Genomic DNA, 20,534 nt, shown 5'->3' with positions numbered 1-20,534 from the left:
ATTGTTTCCTTGTCTGGAAAAAATCCCCAAAATTCCTGAAAATTTGCAAAACCTTCAGGAAAAAAATTCCAATAATTCCTTAAAAGTTTCCCTTAAACATTTTATTTAAAAAAAATCCCCCAAATTTAGCAAGAAAATTCTCGTAAATATTTTCAAAAATGAGTAAAAATCTTCCAAAAAAATCCTAAAAATATCTAAAGTGATTCCACATATATCAGTAAAACTTCTAATATTTTCTTTAAGAACGTTCACATAAAAATTCTCTGGATTTTGGTTGATTTTAATGTGAATGTTCTTAAAGAAACATTTTTAACATTTATTTTTTTCCACCAAAAATGTTCAGAGATTTTCCAGTAATGTTGAAAATGTGGACATCACAAGTTTCACGGTGAAATTTTTTTTTTTCCACATTTTCAAACCTTCAAAAGGGTCAATTTGACCCGCAGGACGACACGAGGGTTAAGCCATCAATGCCATGTAAATATCTGTATTTCTAATTAAATGGGTGGCGACGGAGTACGAATAGAGGAAAAACTGAGCAAGTGTCTAACAAATGTTCAAGATAATTAAGAAACCGGGATTATAGTCCAAAAAGAAGGCATGAAAAGCTAGCATCGTCAGTGATAATGTAGTTACTCTCACTGCCTGAAGGGGGCGACAGAAGCTCCACACTGCAGCTTTAACATCTCTAATTCGCTGGAGAGTCTCGTGAACTGTTAAAAACATTTCACACATTCAGGTTAATCTGGCAGCTCGGAGTATTTTTTCAGAAACAAGCTGTAGTTGTTCAGACCAGCTGCTAATGACGTTTACGTTTTGTGTGTTTAGTTAAAGCTAACGTACACTGTTTCATCCAGAGACATTTTTAATTTTTTTGCTGGAATCCCTTAGCATGTTTTTGGATGTGACATGCTGCTGTACTCACCAGTGCAGTCCTCCAGTTGTACTCATTAATTGTTCATTTGCTTTGCAGGGAGCCCTGAAGGGATGCTAGCTGTTTTTTTTTTGGTTGTATGCTTTTAAAATCTAACTTTTTCTTCCTGTTCCTGTGTTCTTGCATACTCCAGCTTTAAAAATTTGTTCTGTAAAGTCTTTAGTAAATTTGAAAAAATGCTTATCACATTTTTTGTCATAGTTTACTTCACCTACAGGCTGAAAGTCTAATTTATTGTGTACTATCACAGAGTAGGAATATCACTGAATGCAGGACGTCCTCGACTTACGTTAGAGTTCCCTTCCGACGGACCGACGTAAGACGATTTTAGCCGTACACGGCAAAAACCCAAAATCTGTTTGTCTTATCTTTAGTCTAAACGTCTCATCCCACTCGACACAAGATAAAATCACTTAAGAGACATTTCAGCAGATGGAGGGACTTGTTTTAAAACGATGCATCTTAAATATCCTGTTAAGTCAAACGATGTGGAAATTATCTTGTTTTGAATTTAATTTTACAAGAAAACTCAAATTGACTCGCTTTAAAGTCAGAAAATGTGGAAAAAATATTTTCACAGTGAAACTTCTGATGTCCACATTTTCAGCGTTTTTGGGAAATTTTTAAACATTTTTTGGTGGAAAAAAAAACTTCATGTTTCTTAAGAACATTCACATAAAAATCAACCAAAATCCAGCAACTTTCGCTGGATTTTGGTCGATTTTTATGTGAATGTTCTTAAAGAGAATAATAGAACTTTTACTGATATATATGTAATCACTTTAGACATTTTTTGGATTTTTTTTAGGAAGATTTTTACTCATTTCTTGAAAATATTTACAAGAATTTTCTTGCCAAATTTGGGGGATTCTTTTGCTGATTTTCTGGATTTTTTTCAGATATGGAAACAATATTTTTGGTGCTCGTAAATGAGGACAACTGGAGGGTTAATACACCTCAAATGAGGAGGTTACATGAAAGCAAAAATCTATTTTTGAGTGAAAAACTGCTATTGTTTTTAGAATGTCTGGCTTATTCTAAGACACCTAAGCTTTCCAGTCCTGGTAAAATAGAGCTTAAAATAAATTTCCTCAGCTAATTTTAAGATCTCAGTATTCTAAATATCAGATCTTATTTGAACAAATCTTACCAAGCCATTTTTAACTTGTTCTGTTGGCAGATGTTCTCACTTATTTCAAGGTAAAAGTTCCTTGAAATAATTTTTTTTCAAGTGTAACTTGGAACTCCATCGAAAATGTAAACAAAGTCGTCGTGTGCATCACGATATGGATCAGTTCTTTATAAAAGTCATGAATACCAACAACTTTCATTCATTTATGAGTCATTTTACAAGTTACAAGTTAGTGAATGCAGCAAACAAAGTCATGACGATGCATTCATCCGCCCCGCTCACCAACTAGTTCCAACGTAACGATGAAACACCGTAAACCGAGGACTTCCTGTATTAACATGTGAAAAGCTAAGCCCTAAAATCAACTAATCCGCTGATCGCTGCAGGTCTAATTCATGTTTTGAAATGAAGCCGAGTAGGAAAATACAACATTAACATTTTTTAGAACAAATACGATCAGTTTCATGCCATCGTCCCATTTGTTCATCGTCAAAATACTCTAATCATAAATTACTACCTGTCACCTGTAGTCTGTCCTGATAAAGAAGAAATAGAATAAAACATCTTAAAGGTTTATAAACAAATTTTTACTGATACAGTTCAGAATACTGATACAGCCATGTAAAGCTACCATAATGCACAAACCTATGGACTTATGAATCATAATGGGCACTAGATGGATTATAATAAATAGTTGAACACAACATCTGTACACAGAAACATTGCCCCATAATCCATAGAAATGTACATATACCAGTACAACATTTATATTTCCATACATTTACGAATGACAAATCCTCCAAAATAAAACTCACATCCTCCATTCTTACGTCTTTCTTTACTTCTTGTTTTTTTGAAATAAACACAAGCAACCACTGAATTAATAAGGAGTTATGTACAGGTTCCTAAACAAGAAACTCCATAAAGGCACAATTGTCTATACAACATGTACAAAAAGAAACTGTCTGGAGCTGACAAAAGTAAAAATGAAACGATTGGTCGTCATTAGAATCATCGTGTGATTGCACATACAACATGAACGTCAGCATCTGTGCTTTGAACGGCGGTTTGCAAAGAGACAAACCCCTGAAAAGTGTTTTCAGTCTTACAAAGTGACAAGAGTTACAAAAAGAGAACAAGAAGAGCTTTACACTCGGGGTTTTCAGGTGGCAATGACCAGTCTGTCTTCGTCGTCACTGGAGGCCTCGTTATCGTCGTCGATGACCTTCTGCCAGCTGCTCACTGGAGCCGGTCTGAGATGTGCAGGATCGCTAGCGCCCCCATATGGTGACCGTCGGGGACTGTCTGCTTGGCTCTGTGGAGCTGGTGACGGATGCTGCTGTGGGGATTTGTCTCTTTGTTCCTTCTCTGCAGTCTGTGTGAGTTCTGCTCCACCATTACCTCCAGGACCAGCCCTGCTGCCTGGGCTCGGTTCTGGAGAGCTGCTGGCCTTCAGAGGGGCGGCCGGTGAAGCAGAGCCGAGTCCAGCTTCAGTCTGAGAAGGCTGTGTTCCCGGAGCTTCAGGGCTGCCCTGCCTCTCAGAGGAGCTGGGCAGAGGACTGAGGGTGGACAGAGGGCTGAGAGAGGGAATGATGGCCGGCAGGGCGATGTTGACTATCTGCAGGCCGGGGACGTGAGTCTGGGGCCCGGTGCTGCTTTGGGACGTGGGGTTGGCAGCTAAAACTTGCAGCCCAAGTGTGGCGTTGAGGGTGAGGCCCTGCTGGGGCAGCAGCTGTGTGGAGGCCAGGCCGGTGTTGGTCAGACCCATGAGGTTCAGAGTCTCCAGACCCACCGGCTGGATGGTTTGAGCCTGCAGGCCGGTGACCTGCCCCAGAGGGAAGCAGGGCACCACGCTGCTGATGGGCTCCTGGACCACCAGGGGCTGGGGCTGCAGGCTCTCCGGGCGGGGCGGAGTGTTGGGAGCCGGCAGTGGGCTGGTGTTCCGGTGGATGACGCTCACCGCTGGGATGGTGAGCTGGACCGGGCCGGCCTGGATCGGTACGAAGGTGGAGTAAGCTGCCAGGCCAGCGGGAACCAGCTGGATCCCTCCGACCGGGACCATGCTGTAGGAGGAGCGGGAGGGCTGCTGGGAGTGCAGGGGCAGGTGGCTGAACAGGTGAGTCTCTGCTCCGACCGTCTGGGATACGCCCTGCAGGGGGAGCTGTGCGGGAACTGTAGAAGCATAGGAGGAGGTCTGTGTGCCCCGGTCCACCGGTACACTGGACTCACTGATGGCCACAGCAGGAGGGCCAGAGGGGTCCTGGAAAACAGAATGATCTTATGTCAAGACTATCCTACAGGATCTGAAGATGAAATGTTATCAGAATGATCCACCCAGCCTGCATTCACCTGAGCTCAGAGAACTCACAGGAGCTTTGTGGAAGTGCCTCGCATGCAGGAGACAAAATGAGGGTAAGGACAGGAGAGACGGGAGGCAGACAGGGAGGGGTGGACAGACAGACAGGGAGAAGAACGGGGTCTCACCTGGGCCAGCTTGGAGGGCTTGCCTGGAACTGGGGGACTAGGGGGCACATCAAAGTCAGGGTAGTCGATGGACATCTGCCTGCACGGGGACACTGGACTCATCATGTGGACCGACTCTGTGTCTGAGGTGTAGGACTCTGATGTGGTGGCAGCAGGCGGAGGAGAGGTGGGGAAGCACCCGGAGATGGAGATCTGTTTGCTCAGAGGGACGGGGCTCATCATGGGGACAGACTCAGAGTACGATGGGTGGGGATCAGGAGCTGGAGGCTGGGACAGAGGGAGGGACACGGAGCTGATGGACATCTGGGCCAGGAGGGCACTAGGAGGGACTTCAGCCTCTTTGGAGGGGACATGCTGAGGACTGGCAGAGACAGAAGGGTTGGTAGACAGTCCAGACTCCGCCTGGCTGTCCTCCTCTTCCTCCTCGTTGTCATCGTTCTCCTCATCATCGGGACCGTCAGAGTCGTCTCCGTCTGAATCTTGACGGTCAGCGCTGCTCACCTGACTGCGGTCTCCTGCAGATGACACAATATTTAGTCTAATCTGGGATTTCTATAGAGAATCCACTGCAAAAACTCTAAATCTTACCAGGTCTGTTTGTCTTATTTTTAGTCAAAATGTCTCATCCCGTTTGATTTAAGAGAAAATTCACTTAACAAGACACATTTCAGCAAAAGGAGGGACTTGTTTTAAGACGATGCATCTTAAATATCTCGTTAAGTCAAACAATGTTGAAATGATCTTGTTTTAACCCTCGTGTCGTCCTGCAGGTCAAATTGACCCGTTTTAAAGTTTAAAAATGGCGGGGGGGGGGACACGTTTTCACAGTGAAACTTTCCATATTTTCAACATTTTTGGGAAATTTTTGAACATTTTTGGTGGCAAATAACAAATGTTAACAAAATGTTTCTTAAAGAACATTTACAAAAAATCAACCAAAATCCAGAGAATGTCACTGGATTTTGGTTGATTTTTTCCTGAATGTTCTTAAAGAAAGTATCCGAAGTTTTACTGATATATATGCAATCACTTTAGATATTTTTAGGATTTTTTTGGAAGATTTTTGTTTATTTTTTGAAAATATTTACAATTTTTTAGATTTTTAAAAAAAAATTTAAACTTTTATTTTTTTGCCAAATTTGGGGATTTATTTTTTCAAATAAAACTTTTAAGGGAAGCTTTTAAGGAATTTTCTTCCTGAAGATTTTGCAAATTTTTATAAATTTGATGAATTTTTTGCTGATTTTTTAAAAATTTTTTCAGACAAAGCAACAATATTTTTGGTGCTGTAAACGAGGACAACAGGAGGGTTAAGACACCTAAGCCTGACAATCCTGGTAAAATAGAGCTTAAAATAAGTTTTACAGCTAATTTTAAGATCTCACTGTTCTAAATATTACATCTTATTTCAAGAAATCACACCAAGCCATTTTTCACTTGTTCTATTGGCAGATTTTTTTTCACTTATTTCAAGGTAAAAAGTTCCTTGAAATAAGTTTTTATTCTCGTTTTGAGAGGACCATTTTTTCCCAGTGTAAGTCATCACAGCTAGTATGAAAACAGACAGGCCCTGAGGTAGCATTGAACTACTTTCATTCACAAAAGATTCCTCATTATCATCCAGGACTTCTTTCCTTCTCAGGATGTTCTGTGGTTCACACCTGGACCAGCGTACGCCACTGAGCTCCATCAGAGGAGGAAAAACAAATATGCTCGTGGAGACTTGGACCATCGAATGCTTTCAGGCAGCCTCTCTCTCTCTTTTTTCTAAAATTAGATGCAGCAATTTCCTCTTTCTAAACGCTGTGCATGCCGCCCACATGCGCTGTGAGTTAACAGAGGAAGAAGCTGCATTTAGAATTTCTAATTAGACCATGGCAAAGCTATTGATCGACACAGCAACTGAGCACAAGCAGGGACAATCCATGTTTTATATCTCATGCCATTAGCAGGAGGAGAACTACTCATAAAAAGGCCAGTTCTGTTGTTTAAGACAGAAACAGGCTGGCTGAAGTCATCATTACAATATACTGTAAATACACCTGATCTAACACAGCAGAGAGGCTTCCATGCATACACTGATCCTTCTGTATTTCCTCTAACTAAGCCTGAGCACTGAAGCATCGTACCAGAGTCCTCTGCGTCCTGATCGTCAATGAGACCCTCAGGCACCCCCATCTCCATGCACTTCTTACTGTGGGCCTTGGACTTCATGTGCTTGGTCAGATTCCCTGCAAAACAGAGGTAATAAGGTCTTACAGGTGGGCAGAGCTGCAACAATAGCGCAGAAGGAGTTTACGTAAGAGTATGCGGTCTTTGGGCGAGCTGCATGTAAAGGGTGAGTAACTGATAAAGACATTTTTAAATGAACGTGGGCTGCTGACACCAAGTACTGTTCTGCAGTGTCGCGTGGGAAGGCAAGTTCGATAAAGAACGGTGAATCATACTGTCTTGGTTTAAGAGATGGAGAAGGAACATCTTCAATTTCACAGCCTGTGAAAGGAGGAGGTAAACCCTCTCACCTCCATTATACTGTCTTAGATTTCATGTTCAGTCAGCAGATCAAGTTTTATTAAATTAATAGGATTACCTGTGTGTATTCTTGTGTGTCATTTGTATTTTAACATTTCAGATCCTCTGGACAGCAGGTGGTCATGGTTACTGTAAAATCCTGCTTTTAAATCAACACGAGGAGGAATAATCTAATGATGTGTAACAGCAACAGGAGACATTTACTGCTTTCAATTTACCACCATGTTGCATTTATTCGCTCCCATCTATGTCAGTGAAAGCAAACAAATACTAACTACTGTATGCGTTAATGTGTTTTTTAACCAGTGAGGTAACAAAGCCACATCCCCTTTAATGAAGCCGGTGACGTAGGTGAGTGGGTTTGTTGTGGGTAGTGGGTTTTTCTCGGTGGGCGAGTTGCTGCAGTCACAGCAAAGTGTCGCTAAAAAGGCAGTAACATGAGCTTATTCAGTTCTGAGTCTCTGTTCATGTCATGTTACTACAGCGTTCTCCTGCATTCTTCACAGTAAACGTGTGAAAAGTCTTTTAACACAGATTAAACCATAGCGACAGTTATCCATCCATCCATTCATTCTCTATACACTGCTTTATCCTCACTAGGGTCGTGGGGGGTGCTGGAGCCTAAGCGACAGTTATGGTTTCTGGAATTATTTGGGTTTACTGTAACGGTATCAGAGTCCACTCCTGTTCTTGTTAAACGTTCTGTAGAATCATTTACTAATAATGGAACTCAGGAACAGCTGGTTAACGGAGAATAAGCTTGGACTCATGATTTATTAAGACTAAAGCATTAAGAGATGGGAAGACAAGCAAGACTAATAGCAGTAGACACACAAGAGGTGTTTGCAGAACGAGACGGCACAAAACGCCGCTGTTTGGGTAGTAGAATGTAGTGCGAGTTTGAAGTTTTTGACTTAAAACTCAGAGCTCAAATAAGTGTTTTACAGAGGCCTGAATCCTTTTCTGTAGAGCTGCTTCTCAGTGTCCAACCCTAACAACATTCATCATGGTGTGTGGAGTTCATCAAGTCAAAGTCTGCTTTATTGTCCGTTCTACTGCATGCGTACACATGCAGAGAACTGGAATTGTATTTCTCTCTAACCATAAAACTTGAAATACAAACATAAGAGAAAAACAAAAGACAACAACATCCTAATCTACAAAAGGCACAGTATCATGTAATTTAGAGCAATATATAGAGCAGTATATGAAGACAAAACACATAATACAGCTTAAAAAATCCCACAGATGGACCTGGATCATCTAAAGGACAAATACATTCAAAATGATTTATAATTATGTTTGTATGACGGTCATGGATGGTAGCTTCAGATTCACAGCTCTGACACCAACCTTTGGTCTTGAATGAGAAGTTGCAGTGGACACAGTGGTATGGCCGGACGTCAGAGTGGGTGCGGATGTGTTTGCGCAGCATGCTGGGTTTCTTACAGCGAATCCCACATTCCTCACAGATGTATTTACCCCGTCCACGCCCACGCACGTAAACATACTCTTCATTAGATTTGTATCTGTGGGTTTGCAGGAACACACATTGTGGAAGACAAATTTGTGAAACCAAAGAAGTAACATTAATAATAAAAGCACAGAAAAATTCATCAGTTTGTCAAATTATTAGCTGTTTTGAATCATACCCGCCATCAAATATTTTGACTCGTCTTGGTTCCGTTGTAGATGCCAAGTCCTTGTCTGAATCGTTGCTGGCCTGAGTTTCTGGTTGAACTTTACTTCTGGTTTCCACTGATGCAGACTTCTGGGTTATTGGGATCTGCAGGAACAAGTAATTAATGCATTTACTGATCTGATTCAAGAAACAAGTCAAAATATGTCTAAAAACAGGCTGTCGAAACTTGGCAGAAAGTCAGTCCTTACCCTGGGCATGACATCCTTCAGCTTGCCTGAGTAAGACAAGATGTCTGATTTCCCACTGGTCCTGATGGCTGAGGTGTAGTGTATCTTCTTGGAGCTCTGCTTGGAGTCGAACAGAGACATGACCACTTTGGTGGGCAATCCCAGCGGGTTGGGGTTGTTGGGGTTGACTGTCCAAGCAGCATATGCTGAAGTCTTCAGGTCCGTCTGAGGAACATGAAGAGGTTTTCTCTTCATCAAGAAACACCATGTAAAAGTAGTGGCAGTCTTCAGGCTGGGGAACGACAGGCGGTGGCTGTCTTTGGTGTTAACCACGGACACAGACGTGGTTAGTTTCACCTGGCCACCGTGGAAACTGGAGGGTCTAATGGGGGATTTGGCAGGAGTCCACCTCTGTTCCTCAGCCTTCTCTTGGGGCTTCAGAGTGTTGTTGGCTGGCATGGAGGTGCCCTGAGAACCAGCTGTGGTATTCAGAACAGGGCCTGCCTCTTCGTGGATGACAGTTCTTGTGTCTTTCTGCAACCCAGCAGCATCAGGTGACATAGGTTTAACATCATCAGTGGCCTCTGAGTCCTTCTCCCCGTCTGATTTCACCTGGGGCAGAGGTGGGGCCTCCGTTTCAATGGGACTGTCTGCTGGTTCAGTTGTGCAAACCTGCCGAACAAGTGTTAGCTTCCGTTGTCGGGTCACCTCTGACATCTTAGAATTAAGATAATTGACTGATCTGCCGTCAGTTAAACAGGCCACACCGTGCTCATCCTTAGCCCGCTTCTGGTGCTTTTCCATGTAGATGTCCAGACTGTTGGCAGGCGACAACATCCGTTTACTAGAAGCAGTAGGTTCCTGCTGAGGACACAGAGTTACTGATGCCAGTTTCTGAGTGCAGTGCAGAGACCCAAGAGAAGCTGTTTGTTCTCCAGTATGTTTATGAGTGCCTACTGTTGGAGTCTGAGTCCTGTCCTTCTTTACAGTTGGTCCAACAGGAGTCTCACTTTCTACACTGTGACTGGATGACAGGCTGTTTTTATTTGACAGACATGAAACAGGGTGCATCTGCTCATGAGTTATCAGAATCTGTGGCAGTGGTATTGAACCTGATTGGGTCTGATCAAATGGATCCCTTTGCTGTTCACTCGACAAAACAACAGTCTGCGTCTTCACGTCTGAGGCCTGTTGGTTTGGTTGAGCCACATACACATTCTGAATTACGTCTGAAGACTTTGAAATGCTCAAAATCGGATTGGCAATAGGTATTGTTAAAACTGGCAAGGCTATCTGAGTTCCCTGTGTGCTGGAGAATGAGAATGTTTGGCTGGCAGTCAGGGCAGGACACTGCATTTGGTATTTGGGCACAAAACATTTCTTTTCTTCAGGGTCAGGTGGTTTGCTTTTGACATTTTCGCGACAGACTAAGATCTGGCTGAGCGGTTGTTGTATCTTTTGGCAGATTTGTACCCTTGAAGTTTGATGCCAAGGGTGTGGAAGGCCATGGACTTGAGGCTGCTGAGTCGGGCTACCCAAATTAATGCTTTGTACCACTTGCTCATTCTTTTGCAGTGGTGGTTCTCCAGAGTGCAGAACGAAAGGTTGAGCCATGCTCCGCCTGTTGGCAATGTGAATCTGCTGGGATCTATTCTGAGTGAAAGAGCTAACATTTGTCATGAGAGGTTTATCCAGAGGTAAAACTGCCTTCCGAACAGGCTGCTGACTCTCTGGACCTATCTTTAAAGACATCTGCCGAACTAATGGCCCCCGCCTCCTTTCAATTAGTGGGACCTGGGCAGCTTGAGGAAGTTGTCCACTTTTTGGCTGACCAACAGGTGACACAGATCTACTGGGAGATACGTTGCCGCAGTCGAAGGACTTGCTACGGTAGTCGCATGAAATCTCGACAGAGGGTTGAGTACAAGTGATCTGTTCAGACGCGGCACGCCTCATCATTCCTGGCACGCCGAGGGTGTTGAAGGCTGCTGGCAAACACTGAGGCTCTGGAATCTTGCAAACACACTCTCCTCTAGAAGGACTTTCTGACCTAGATGGCTCATCTCTGTCAAAAGAGGCAGAGATACTGGAGCAACGAGAAAGACTGCTGTCTCTGCTGAGACTTCTGGAGAGGCTGGACTCAAAACTGGATTCACCCGATGAGTGGTCCATTTGAGCCAGACGAATTCTCTTCTTTTTAGGGGGAAGTTTCTCTGCCGGTAACTTTGACAAACTCTCGCTTCTCTGAGGCCAATTGAACTGATCTGCAGGCTTATCGGCCGGCTCAGTGTTCTGCGTTTCATGTTCTCTGTCAGGCTCCTCTGTTACCAGAATCTCAGGGATGTTGTTTTGACGAACGAGGCGAGACTGATGGGCAGGAGTAGAGTTTTCACTGACTGCTGCACCTTCAGCGCTCTGCTCCTTCCTTTGCTTCCCGTAGTCGATGCTCTTGGGTTTGGACATGTTTTCATGGTAGATGTCAGTTGAGACGCTTGCTGTTACGTCTGTTTGTTTGGGTTTGTTCAGAGGATCCTTCTCCATGCTATCAACAGGAGAAACCCTGTCAATAGACTCTGTCTCAAAGGAATTGGGTCGGCTGAGAGAGTTGGTGTGTCTGATGACTGAAGTACCGCTGCCTTGCCGTTGCATTTCTCCTTTAGTAGAAGTGCTAATCTGGGTCTCTCGTATTGGTGACAGTCTGGAATCTGAAGTATTAATACCTCTTGCTACAAGCTGAATCTGAGGTAGTTTTGACTGGTTGTTTTTGGGCTGTATGTCTACTATTAAAGCATGCTGAGTAAAAGTCCTGTTTGCCAGAGCTGTTGGTAGCTCAAAACTAACTGAACAAGGTGGAATGGTGTCAGTCGGAGATTGATCATCCTCATCGCCAACACTTTTCATTTTCCTTCTCTTCCTGATTGATGTCTGCTGATCAAGTATCCCAGAACCACCAGTCACTCTTGCAACTATGGGATGCTGTATGTTACCCTGAAAAACATCTTGATCAGTGTCTTTTACAGCCATTGGCTTGTTTTTTGGACCATGAAGCTCAGAGCAATAGAATTTCTTATGAGTTTCAAAATTCTCCAGCTTTCTGTACCGGTTACGACAGGTTTCACACTCATACATCGTGCCTTTATTCTGCTGAGGCTTTCTGTTTCTGTCCTGACTGTGTTCAAAAGATCTGCTTCTCTGCATGATTTCTGCAGAGCTGCTCGGACCATGATAGCCTTCATCCATGGAGCGAACAGTAGGAAGGCCGTGGCCCTCATTCGTGGAAAAGTCCTCTACTGCTACTTGTCTGACTAAAGTACGAGAATGTATTGCAGGGTTTGGGGTTGACGGGGCTGATGAAAACACATCGTCATTCAATGAGCTAATTTTGTCATCAAACGACTGACAGATTCGTAGAGGGTGAGGGAGTGGAGCCACGTTCAGGGGAAGAGCAGAGTGTCCAGGTGTTGTCGGCATAGAGTTACTCCTTGTTATCGGCAAACAATCCATCGGAGGGTACTGAGAAGGTACGGACAGAAGAAATACTGGCTTTGATTTGTCTGTGGGAGTGAAGGGGGACTTGGGGATGTCTGAGCTGGAACTTGACCTTCGGCCCATTGGTTTCAGATCAAACTGAAAAGAGTCTTTAAATATGTAGGATTTAGGTGAGTCTATGCTGCCTCTCCGTGACAGAGAGGTTCTCCTTGGCTTTACACTGTCCAGCTGCTTGTTGTCAACTACTGCCTCATTGTCAGATATCAGCTTTGAAATTCGTTCCTCCAAAGAGCGTGCGCTGGCTTCTAACGGTGGACGCATCTGTCCTTCGGTGGGCCGTGGCCTCTGCTCAGCTGCTACATGCATTACTGTGGCAACCACAGGAGGGACGCTGGGAAGGGTGTTCTTGGCGACGTCAATATCTACAGGAGGGGTTATCTTTACAAACGGACTGGGTGGACTCATGGCCTGGTCTGCACTTTCAGAGCGTGAGAAGTATCCTGAATCTGTACTCCCCAGACTGCGAGGACTGAGGAGACACTTGGGCTGCTGCTGCTGAGAAAAGTCCGTCGCTTGTTGCCGCTGAAGCTGAGCATGTCCTCCCAACAGCGGAGACTTGCACTGGTGGTCCTCATCTTCACTCACAGTGTCCAGTGAGGGATTCGTACCGTCCACCTCTTTCAGAGACGACAGGACGGTGATGTTTGATCTCAGGTTTGCAGTCTGGAACTCTCGTTGTCGCTGGGCAGCAGCTTGTTCAGGTGCTGCACCAGTAACTCTCGGACTGTCGGCCCTCAGCGGGGAAACGTTAACTGGGTAGACAACGACTTTTGGAAGTGCAGCTGTCACTTTTGGCTCGTGAGCCCTCTGACCTGGGGAGGGTTTGACCGACTCAAACACACCTGACGAGTCCGCCTCCCCGTGGCCTGCTTGTGTTGTACCTGCACTCTGTAAACTACTTTCAGACAAAGCTGCCACGCTGCTCTGTGACGAGTCCGGGTCCAAGTCTGCAGTGCTGCCTTCCTCATCGCTCTCCCCGCTCTCCTCGGCCTCCGAATGTGTCCCAATGGCTTTGTCAGATTCTTGAGATAGCGACCCACCTCCAGACTCAGAGCGTGCAATCAGACCCAGCTTTATGGCATGAGCATGAGATTTCTTGTGCTTGTACAAGTTGCTCTTGGTTTTGAAGGAGAAGCCACAGGTAACGCAGGGATATGGTCTCTCTCCGGTGTGAGACCTGATGTGTTTGAGCAGCACGCTGGGTTTTGCACACGCCCGGTTGCAATATTCACAGACGTACTTTCCTGGCTTCTTCGGCTTTTGGTCCTTGGAAACCTGCTCAGCACCAAAGTTCATCACCGTGGTCATCTGAACTTGGTTGCTTCCAGGTGTAACTGGGACCTGAATGGTGCTGGGAACACTGGCTGAGAGGGACTGGCATGTGTGCACAACTGGTGGCTGGCTTTGCGGCAAAGCGTTGGAGCCTGAGGGGACGGGTGCATGAGTTATAGCGGACGGTCCAGCACTGAAGTTCATGTGCAAGCTAGGCTTTTCCGGATTAGAAGCGACTGGCATAAAGTGGGGTGTACCCTGCGTGGGCGTCTGCACGTTTCCCTGTAGCGGTGCTGCAATGCCAATGAAGTTGCCTTGTTTGTCTATGTAATAGGTCTGCATGTGGGAGGCTTGGGTCTGCAGACCAACGTTGACAGTTGGCATCGTTGTCACCTCACCACTGGACTGAGCATGAATGGAAGCAGCTGGTTTACCAAAGGCTGTGATCTGAATGGAGTTCTTCCTCTCAGCCAGAGTGCTGAAGTCTGGCTCCATGGCCTTCAGCAGAACATCCAGAGGAGCACTGCTGTGGTAAGGATCCCCCTCAAAGCTGGGCTCTGGGCTCTTGCTGTCTTTTGGCTGCGTCACCTTATCTGCAATCAAAGAGCCGTCCTCACCATCTGTGGGCTCCAGTGATGGCGACCTCGAACATGTTTTCTCCTGCTTCAACCTTTCAGCATCGGTGGAAAACGACCCCTTGTCCGGGGACGCTGCCACTGGTCGGCCATACTGGGAGTCTCTCCTCTCACTGGGTGAAGAAGAAGGGTTGTGGGAAGGACTGTTGGAGGAGGACGAGCAGGAAGGTGTAGTCTCCTTGGATGATAATCCAGCTTCAGATGTTTTCAATTGCAGAGGCTTCTTCACCGGAGATTTTGGAATTTTCTTCAGCTGATTCTCTGCAACGACCTTTTTCCTCTTCAGGCCTTTTATATTATCCGCATTTCTTCGACTGCTTTCAGAGATCCCTGTGGAGGAAGAGACAACAATGAGAAACCGAGGAAAGTTGGTCCAATAAAAACACCTTTTTACTACTTTTCTGCAGAGTGAACACTAAAGTACTTTTCCACTGATGATGAAATGCTGAAAGCTCCATATTTGCTTATGAAACAAATATCATTTAAAATCTGATAAACATAATTACAAAGCAGCATTTTATATGTAAATAAGGAATCTGTAGTTTTACACCTTTAGTTGTTTTATGTTTAAACATCAGCAATGAATTTTTATAATCTTTATGCATGTTTGCGTTGAACATTTGGCACTTGAAAGAAAACAAAAGCTACAGTTTTTTTCCCTGTAAAATGAAAACTAACATCAATTGATAGATTAAATCCAATCAGAATTATCGGGTGTAATTATAATACTTTTATGTATTTTAAAGTCACATTTTCTTTAAAAGCATTTAGTGCAAACTGGAGACATGGTGTTGGATTTGTCTCTCGGTGTCAGGACAATGTTTTAGAATAAAGTAAAATAGATTAGAATTAAAATTAACCACTGACCAATATGATTCCTTTTTAGTCTTTTTCGGCTACTAATTGTAATGCATAACCAATCAGATAGTGTGTGCCCAAAGAAGTGCATTTTTAAATTAGTTTATTCTATCAGGGATCGGTTTAAAAAACAGATAATTAGAAAAATGTTAATATTGGCTCCAGCAAGTGTTATTACATAAGGAGTGCATCCTAATTCTACGACCTTTATTTTAGCTCAACTGTGAAATCTAGTTGTGTTATTATAAAATAAATCTACGCTGGTTTCTGCATCAATATGTAGAAATACAATCTTTCTCACGTTTTAGGTGTTGACTCATTACCGTATTCCTGATTACTGTTATTTATAATAATTTTTAAAGGATTACAGGTGCAGTAAAATGTTTGATACAGACGCCTCTATCTGCAGTCACCACTCTGACTTTCAGCGACGTTCTACCAACAGCACAACTCTGAAATACAAAGAAAAGTCATCTTTGAATTAACCGTGTAAGACATAAAGTCAGTAAGTCTTCAGGTTTGTGGTTTTTGGCCTTACTATGCAGAACTGTAACATCTGTGGTTGTTTTATAACAGAGTCCTTGTAAAGCTGAGTTGTTCTGCTTTGTGCTTCCATCAGTTCATCACTCTCTCCTTTTGTTGGAGCCTGATGGTGATCCACGCTACAGCTACATCTCCATAACGGTGCCTTATTTGCTGTGTGACTAACACCGTGTGGGCCCACGCTTCATTATATAAGAAAACAATCATTTCTCCCTTTCTTGTTCTTCACAAATGTCAGCGGGGCCGACGAGAAAACGCAACAAACAAATGAAAGGTATAGACACGAAGCTGCATTTCTGTAACAGCAGCGGTGTTTTCAAAAGGGCGCGGCCGTGTCCTCAGGTTGGCCTGCGGTCCGTGTTTTTAAGGACATGTTGCGTAAGGCTTAGCAGTGCCCTGTCACTGTTTCCTGGCTGGTGGAGGTATTTCCCAAGATGAGGTCAGGGTTCCTTCAAGGCCTCTGGCATAATTAGACCGAGGAACGCCCGGTCTTTACGTAAGTTAATCCATCCTCAACGCAAACACGCAGCAAGACACTTTAAAACACGTACAGCACATGTAGCACGGCCGCTAAACAAAGACTGGGGTTTCTTTAAAACAGCCTTTTGTGAAATATGCTTTACAAAGAGCATTTGTATGAACGGCTGCTCACAGACGTGGAGAAGGATTTGCTCTTCCTCCTCACCGCTCAGCGAGTCTTAAAGGAGATTCCATGACTTCACCACTCGCTCTTCTTCACAAACAAACATCTGTTCGTGTCTACGAGCCGCTGAGGCTGCACCTTTAAAAACCTTTTTCTTCATATTTTCCTGTAGCTGTATGAGCGCATGTTTAACCCTGCTGTCGTCCTGCAGGTCAAAATTGACCCGTTTTAAAGTTTGAAAATGTGAAACTTCTGATGTCCACATTTTGAATATTTTTGGGAAACAAAACAACAAAAACATGAGACAAATGACAAAAAAAACAAGACAAAAATGAGCCAAAAAATGGCAAAAAAACCACAAAAATAGACAAAAAACAAGCAAGACAAAAAGGCAACAAAATGACAAAAACCTGAGAGAAATGACAAAAGTCAGACAAAAAAACAACAAATTTAGACAAACGACACGAAACAAGAAGAAGAGAGAAAGTTTTAATTTTTACTCATTTTTTGAAAAACGGCACAAAACAAAACAAAAAAGAGAATCAATTTTGAACATTTTTTGGAGGAAAGAAAGAAAAGTTAAAAAAAGTGTTTCTTTAAGAACATTCACATAAAAATTAACCAAAATCCAGCGAATTTCACTGGATTTTGGTTGATTTTTATGTGAATGTTCCTAAAGAAAATATTAGACGTTTTAGTGATACATATGGAATCACTTTAGGTATTTTTAGGATATTTTTGGAAGATTTTTACTAATTTTTAAAAAATATTTACAAGAATTTTCTTGTCAAATTTGGGGGATTTCTTTTTTTAAATAAAACATTTGAGGGAAACTTTTAAGGAATTGTTGGAATTTTCTTCCTGAGAGTTTTCCAAATTTTCAGAAATTCAGTTAATTTATTTTTCGCTGAATTTTTTTGGATTTTTATCAGAAAAGGAAACAACATTTTTTCCGTCCATAAATGAGGACAACAGGAGGGTTAAAGTAAAATAACGGCCATCTCTCGGTGACCTACTGTGGCTGAGCTGACAGAATTATCAGGATGGTTGTCATGGGGATTAACCTTTAACCGGGCCGGCAGCAGTGACATCATCAGCCGTTCAGTGTCACCACCCAATCCCATTTACTGTCCCGCAAACAAGCAGGGTGTTTTCAAAAGGCCGACGCTGCAGCGATGAGGTAAGCTGCAGGTTAATTCTCAGGCGAGGCTTATCCCAGCTGGCTCCTCTGTTTGGATGCACTTACATAACAGCCCACTTAACAAAAGGAGCCGCTCTGCATGCGTTTAGTCATGCCTTAGTACAGTAAAAACATCACTGCACACGTCCACGCACACCGTTACAAACAGAGGAAAGATTACACAATGTAAACATTCAAACTCCATTAAAGTTCAGTTTGATTACAGGACGCTGCTGAAGGCGTTCAAAACAAGCTCGATGCAAAAACTGAAATAATGCAGACAGCAGCAAAAAGCCCAGACCCCACCTCCATCACAGCAACGGCTTATTTTTACCAATATTCATATTTTTAATGTTCCTCTTAAAGGCAGCTTCATTAATGTATAAACACTGTTCATTAAACTAGCCGTCAACTGCAGTGACGATACATAAAAACAACAAAAAACACATCAGACTGAATTAATTTTAGTGAAAAACTATTTGATGTTAAATTGCTTTTATACTAATATTGTCTTAGAATTGAAACTAATAATCAATGAGTTGTTATTTGTTTAATTATTCAGATTTAGTTGTACATCTTTTAAAAGCCTGTGATCCCAGATTCTTAACTGTAATATATTTTCTGCTTTCTTTCCTGCTCACGGACTAATCACAGCTTTACAGGATGTTATTTCTGGGCTTCACTCCACATTTTTTCACCATTTTTTCAATATCAGTACCTAGTGGATTAATCAAGCAATGAAAATGAAAATAACTGTGAGCTGCTGTCCGACTCTTTCAGCTACAGATGGTGAAGAGAAAGTGTAGAAAGCAGTGAAGTGAAGGAGGAAGCAGGATCTCTTACCTTTCTGAGGGCCTTTGGGGTCTTTAAGCTCTTTCTGCGCCTCTTCGATTTTATCTGAAACACAAGAGCAGAAACAGTTTTCAGCTCAGAGGACTGAGTGAAGCTAATGATAGCGGGATGCTTCCCACACGGCTGCAGCACGATGAAGCTCTCTCAAATGAAAAACAGACATTCTTCCACAGCAGAGAGAGTGCACGATTCCATTATGGAAACTACCGTGATCATGGAGGGGGCGCACACAGAAACAACCAGACACGCCCCCCCACAGGAGCAGCATGTTTAACGTGAGCATGTTCAGATGCCGTTTACACCCCTGGGGGCAGACAGATCCCCCCCGCTCAGGCCTTTCATATGTCACAATCAGCAGCCAGCAGCCAGCAGGTGAAGAAGCTGTTTGTGTGTGGGCTGTGTGGGAGGAGACGCCCTAATCAATATTAATTATACAGACCGGCTCAGCGTGGTGTGAACAGGTTATTCACTGAGGAAGGACGAGGTCGACCCTCTGTTTGCTGCTGCTACAGGTCACCGTGTGAGGGAGGAGGCGTGTGGAATCCAGCACACGTTTATTCATGCTTTAACGTAAACTTTAAAAATGAGGGACATTTTAATTAATTAATAAAGACCGAGTAGGAATGCAAAATTTAAAGATTTCCTTAACCGAGAGTCGGTCACATTAACCCCCTGACACCTGAATTTGTTTACAATTATATTTAAAAAATCATAATTATTTGTGTTTTTGCTTTCCAGATGATTCTAAATTAAAGTGGAGTTTGTTAGTTTGTCTGTAGCACATAGAGTAGATATGTAATAACAGATATATCATAATCAGGTCCCACTCTGAGCAGTCCTATGAGAAACCAGAGCTTTGAAAGGTTCCTAGGTACAAACCAGCATTGGGGGAATGGATTCTCTGCTGCCGTCTGAATGATGTGAATTCATGACGATCAGCGTTAAAGGGCTAACAGATAAAAATAGAGTTACTGTTGGGATGAATCACACAGAGGATGCTTTTCTATTTTCTTATAAAACTGTTTTTGAACCACTGATACTTGAAGTTTACCCTAAAACAAGCCTGGTTGTATTAAAATGTGAAAACCAGATAAAGTAAACACCAGATCGTTGTGATTATAAACGGGAAAAGAACTCAGAGCGTTTTTAGTCACTGCTCAGTCGCATCATTTCCAAAGGATGAAATCTGGAAAAAATGTGTGGCAGAAATCACGGTATCATTTAACACAGATGTACCCACAAACTAAATGACCTTCCTCTGAGTACAGGTGTGTGTTCTGCATGTGTACGTTATGTACGGATACCGGATCACGTGACCTAAATATGTAGCAGGAACTGATGGGACTCAGAAACACCCCCACAGTTTAATCAGCTGTTCCTTGGATCATTTCTGATGGATAAGTCCTGATAAGTCCTCAGAGGTGGATTTGTAGTAGGATCACAATCAGCTGATGTAGTGTTCACTGGTTGTCATGGTTACAGTGACGCCGTGCTGCTATCTGGCAACGATACAGAAATCTTTAACTAATTCATGGATCCAGACTATAAGCTGCATCACTGCCAGAATCTGATCACTTGGTCCTTGTGTCATTTCTGAGCTTCTATGGAAATTTCATCTAAATCCATTAGTCTGTTGTTAAGTAATGTTGCTGACAGACAGACAGACAGACAGACAGACAGACAGATATATGCCAATCATCCCATAACTCTGCCGTTCCTTGGCCGAATAATCAAATATCAAAAAATAAGAAGGTGATTAAAGTTTCTCTTCAGAGCATTAAAGTCATTGAACTCAGCATTAAACCTGTTATAATCACAGCAGTTAAACATCTGAATGATCACAGCTGATCTACATGACAGAGAAACTCGTTCACTGTCGTTAATCCAGCTGCTAAAATCTGTCAGTATTTACCACCGCCTCTAAAAACAATTTACACTCAGAGCATCAGCCATAAAGTTCATCACACGGTGTTGGAAAAGTCCTGCAGCATCTCTGCTAGAAATCAGCTTCCAGCCTGTGTTGGCGTTTGAACACTCTAGCTAAAGTTAAA

The 20,534-nt window shown here is 43.1% G+C and overlaps 1 protein-coding gene across 3 annotated transcripts in view; it reads right to left on the bottom strand.

Moving 5' to 3' along the window:
* Window positions 1-2,631: 2,631 nt before the first annotated feature.
* The window catches only part of hivep1 (HIVEP zinc finger 1), a 77,609-nt gene continuing 59,706 nt past the window's right edge, over window positions 2,632-20,534 (bottom strand). For all 3 annotated transcript variants that reach the window (XM_051955654.1, XM_051955655.1, XM_022214963.2), the window contains 7 exons: window positions 18,475-18,528; window positions 8,973-14,737; window positions 8,735-8,868; window positions 8,436-8,611; window positions 6,680-6,781; window positions 4,551-5,065; window positions 2,632-4,326 (listed from right to left, as the gene is read on the bottom strand). In XM_051955654.1, coding sequence (XP_051811614.1) covers window positions 3,229-4,326; window positions 4,551-5,065; window positions 6,680-6,781; window positions 8,436-8,611; window positions 8,735-8,868; window positions 8,973-14,737; window positions 18,475-18,528 — 7,844 coding nt within the window. In that variant the 3' untranslated portion in view covers window positions 2,632-3,228. The remainder of the gene's footprint in view (window positions 4,327-4,550; window positions 5,066-6,679; window positions 6,782-8,435; window positions 8,612-8,734; window positions 8,869-8,972; window positions 14,738-18,474; window positions 18,529-20,534) is intronic.

Source organism: Acanthochromis polyacanthus, chromosome 11 (genome assembly GCF_021347895.1).
Source record: "Acanthochromis polyacanthus isolate Apoly-LR-REF ecotype Palm Island chromosome 11, KAUST_Apoly_ChrSc, whole genome shotgun sequence".
Classification (NCBI taxonomy): Eukaryota; Metazoa; Chordata; class Actinopteri; family Pomacentridae; genus Acanthochromis; species Acanthochromis polyacanthus.
The sequence above is the reverse complement of the archived record's forward strand: the minus strand, read 5'-3'. Positions and strand labels throughout refer to the sequence as shown.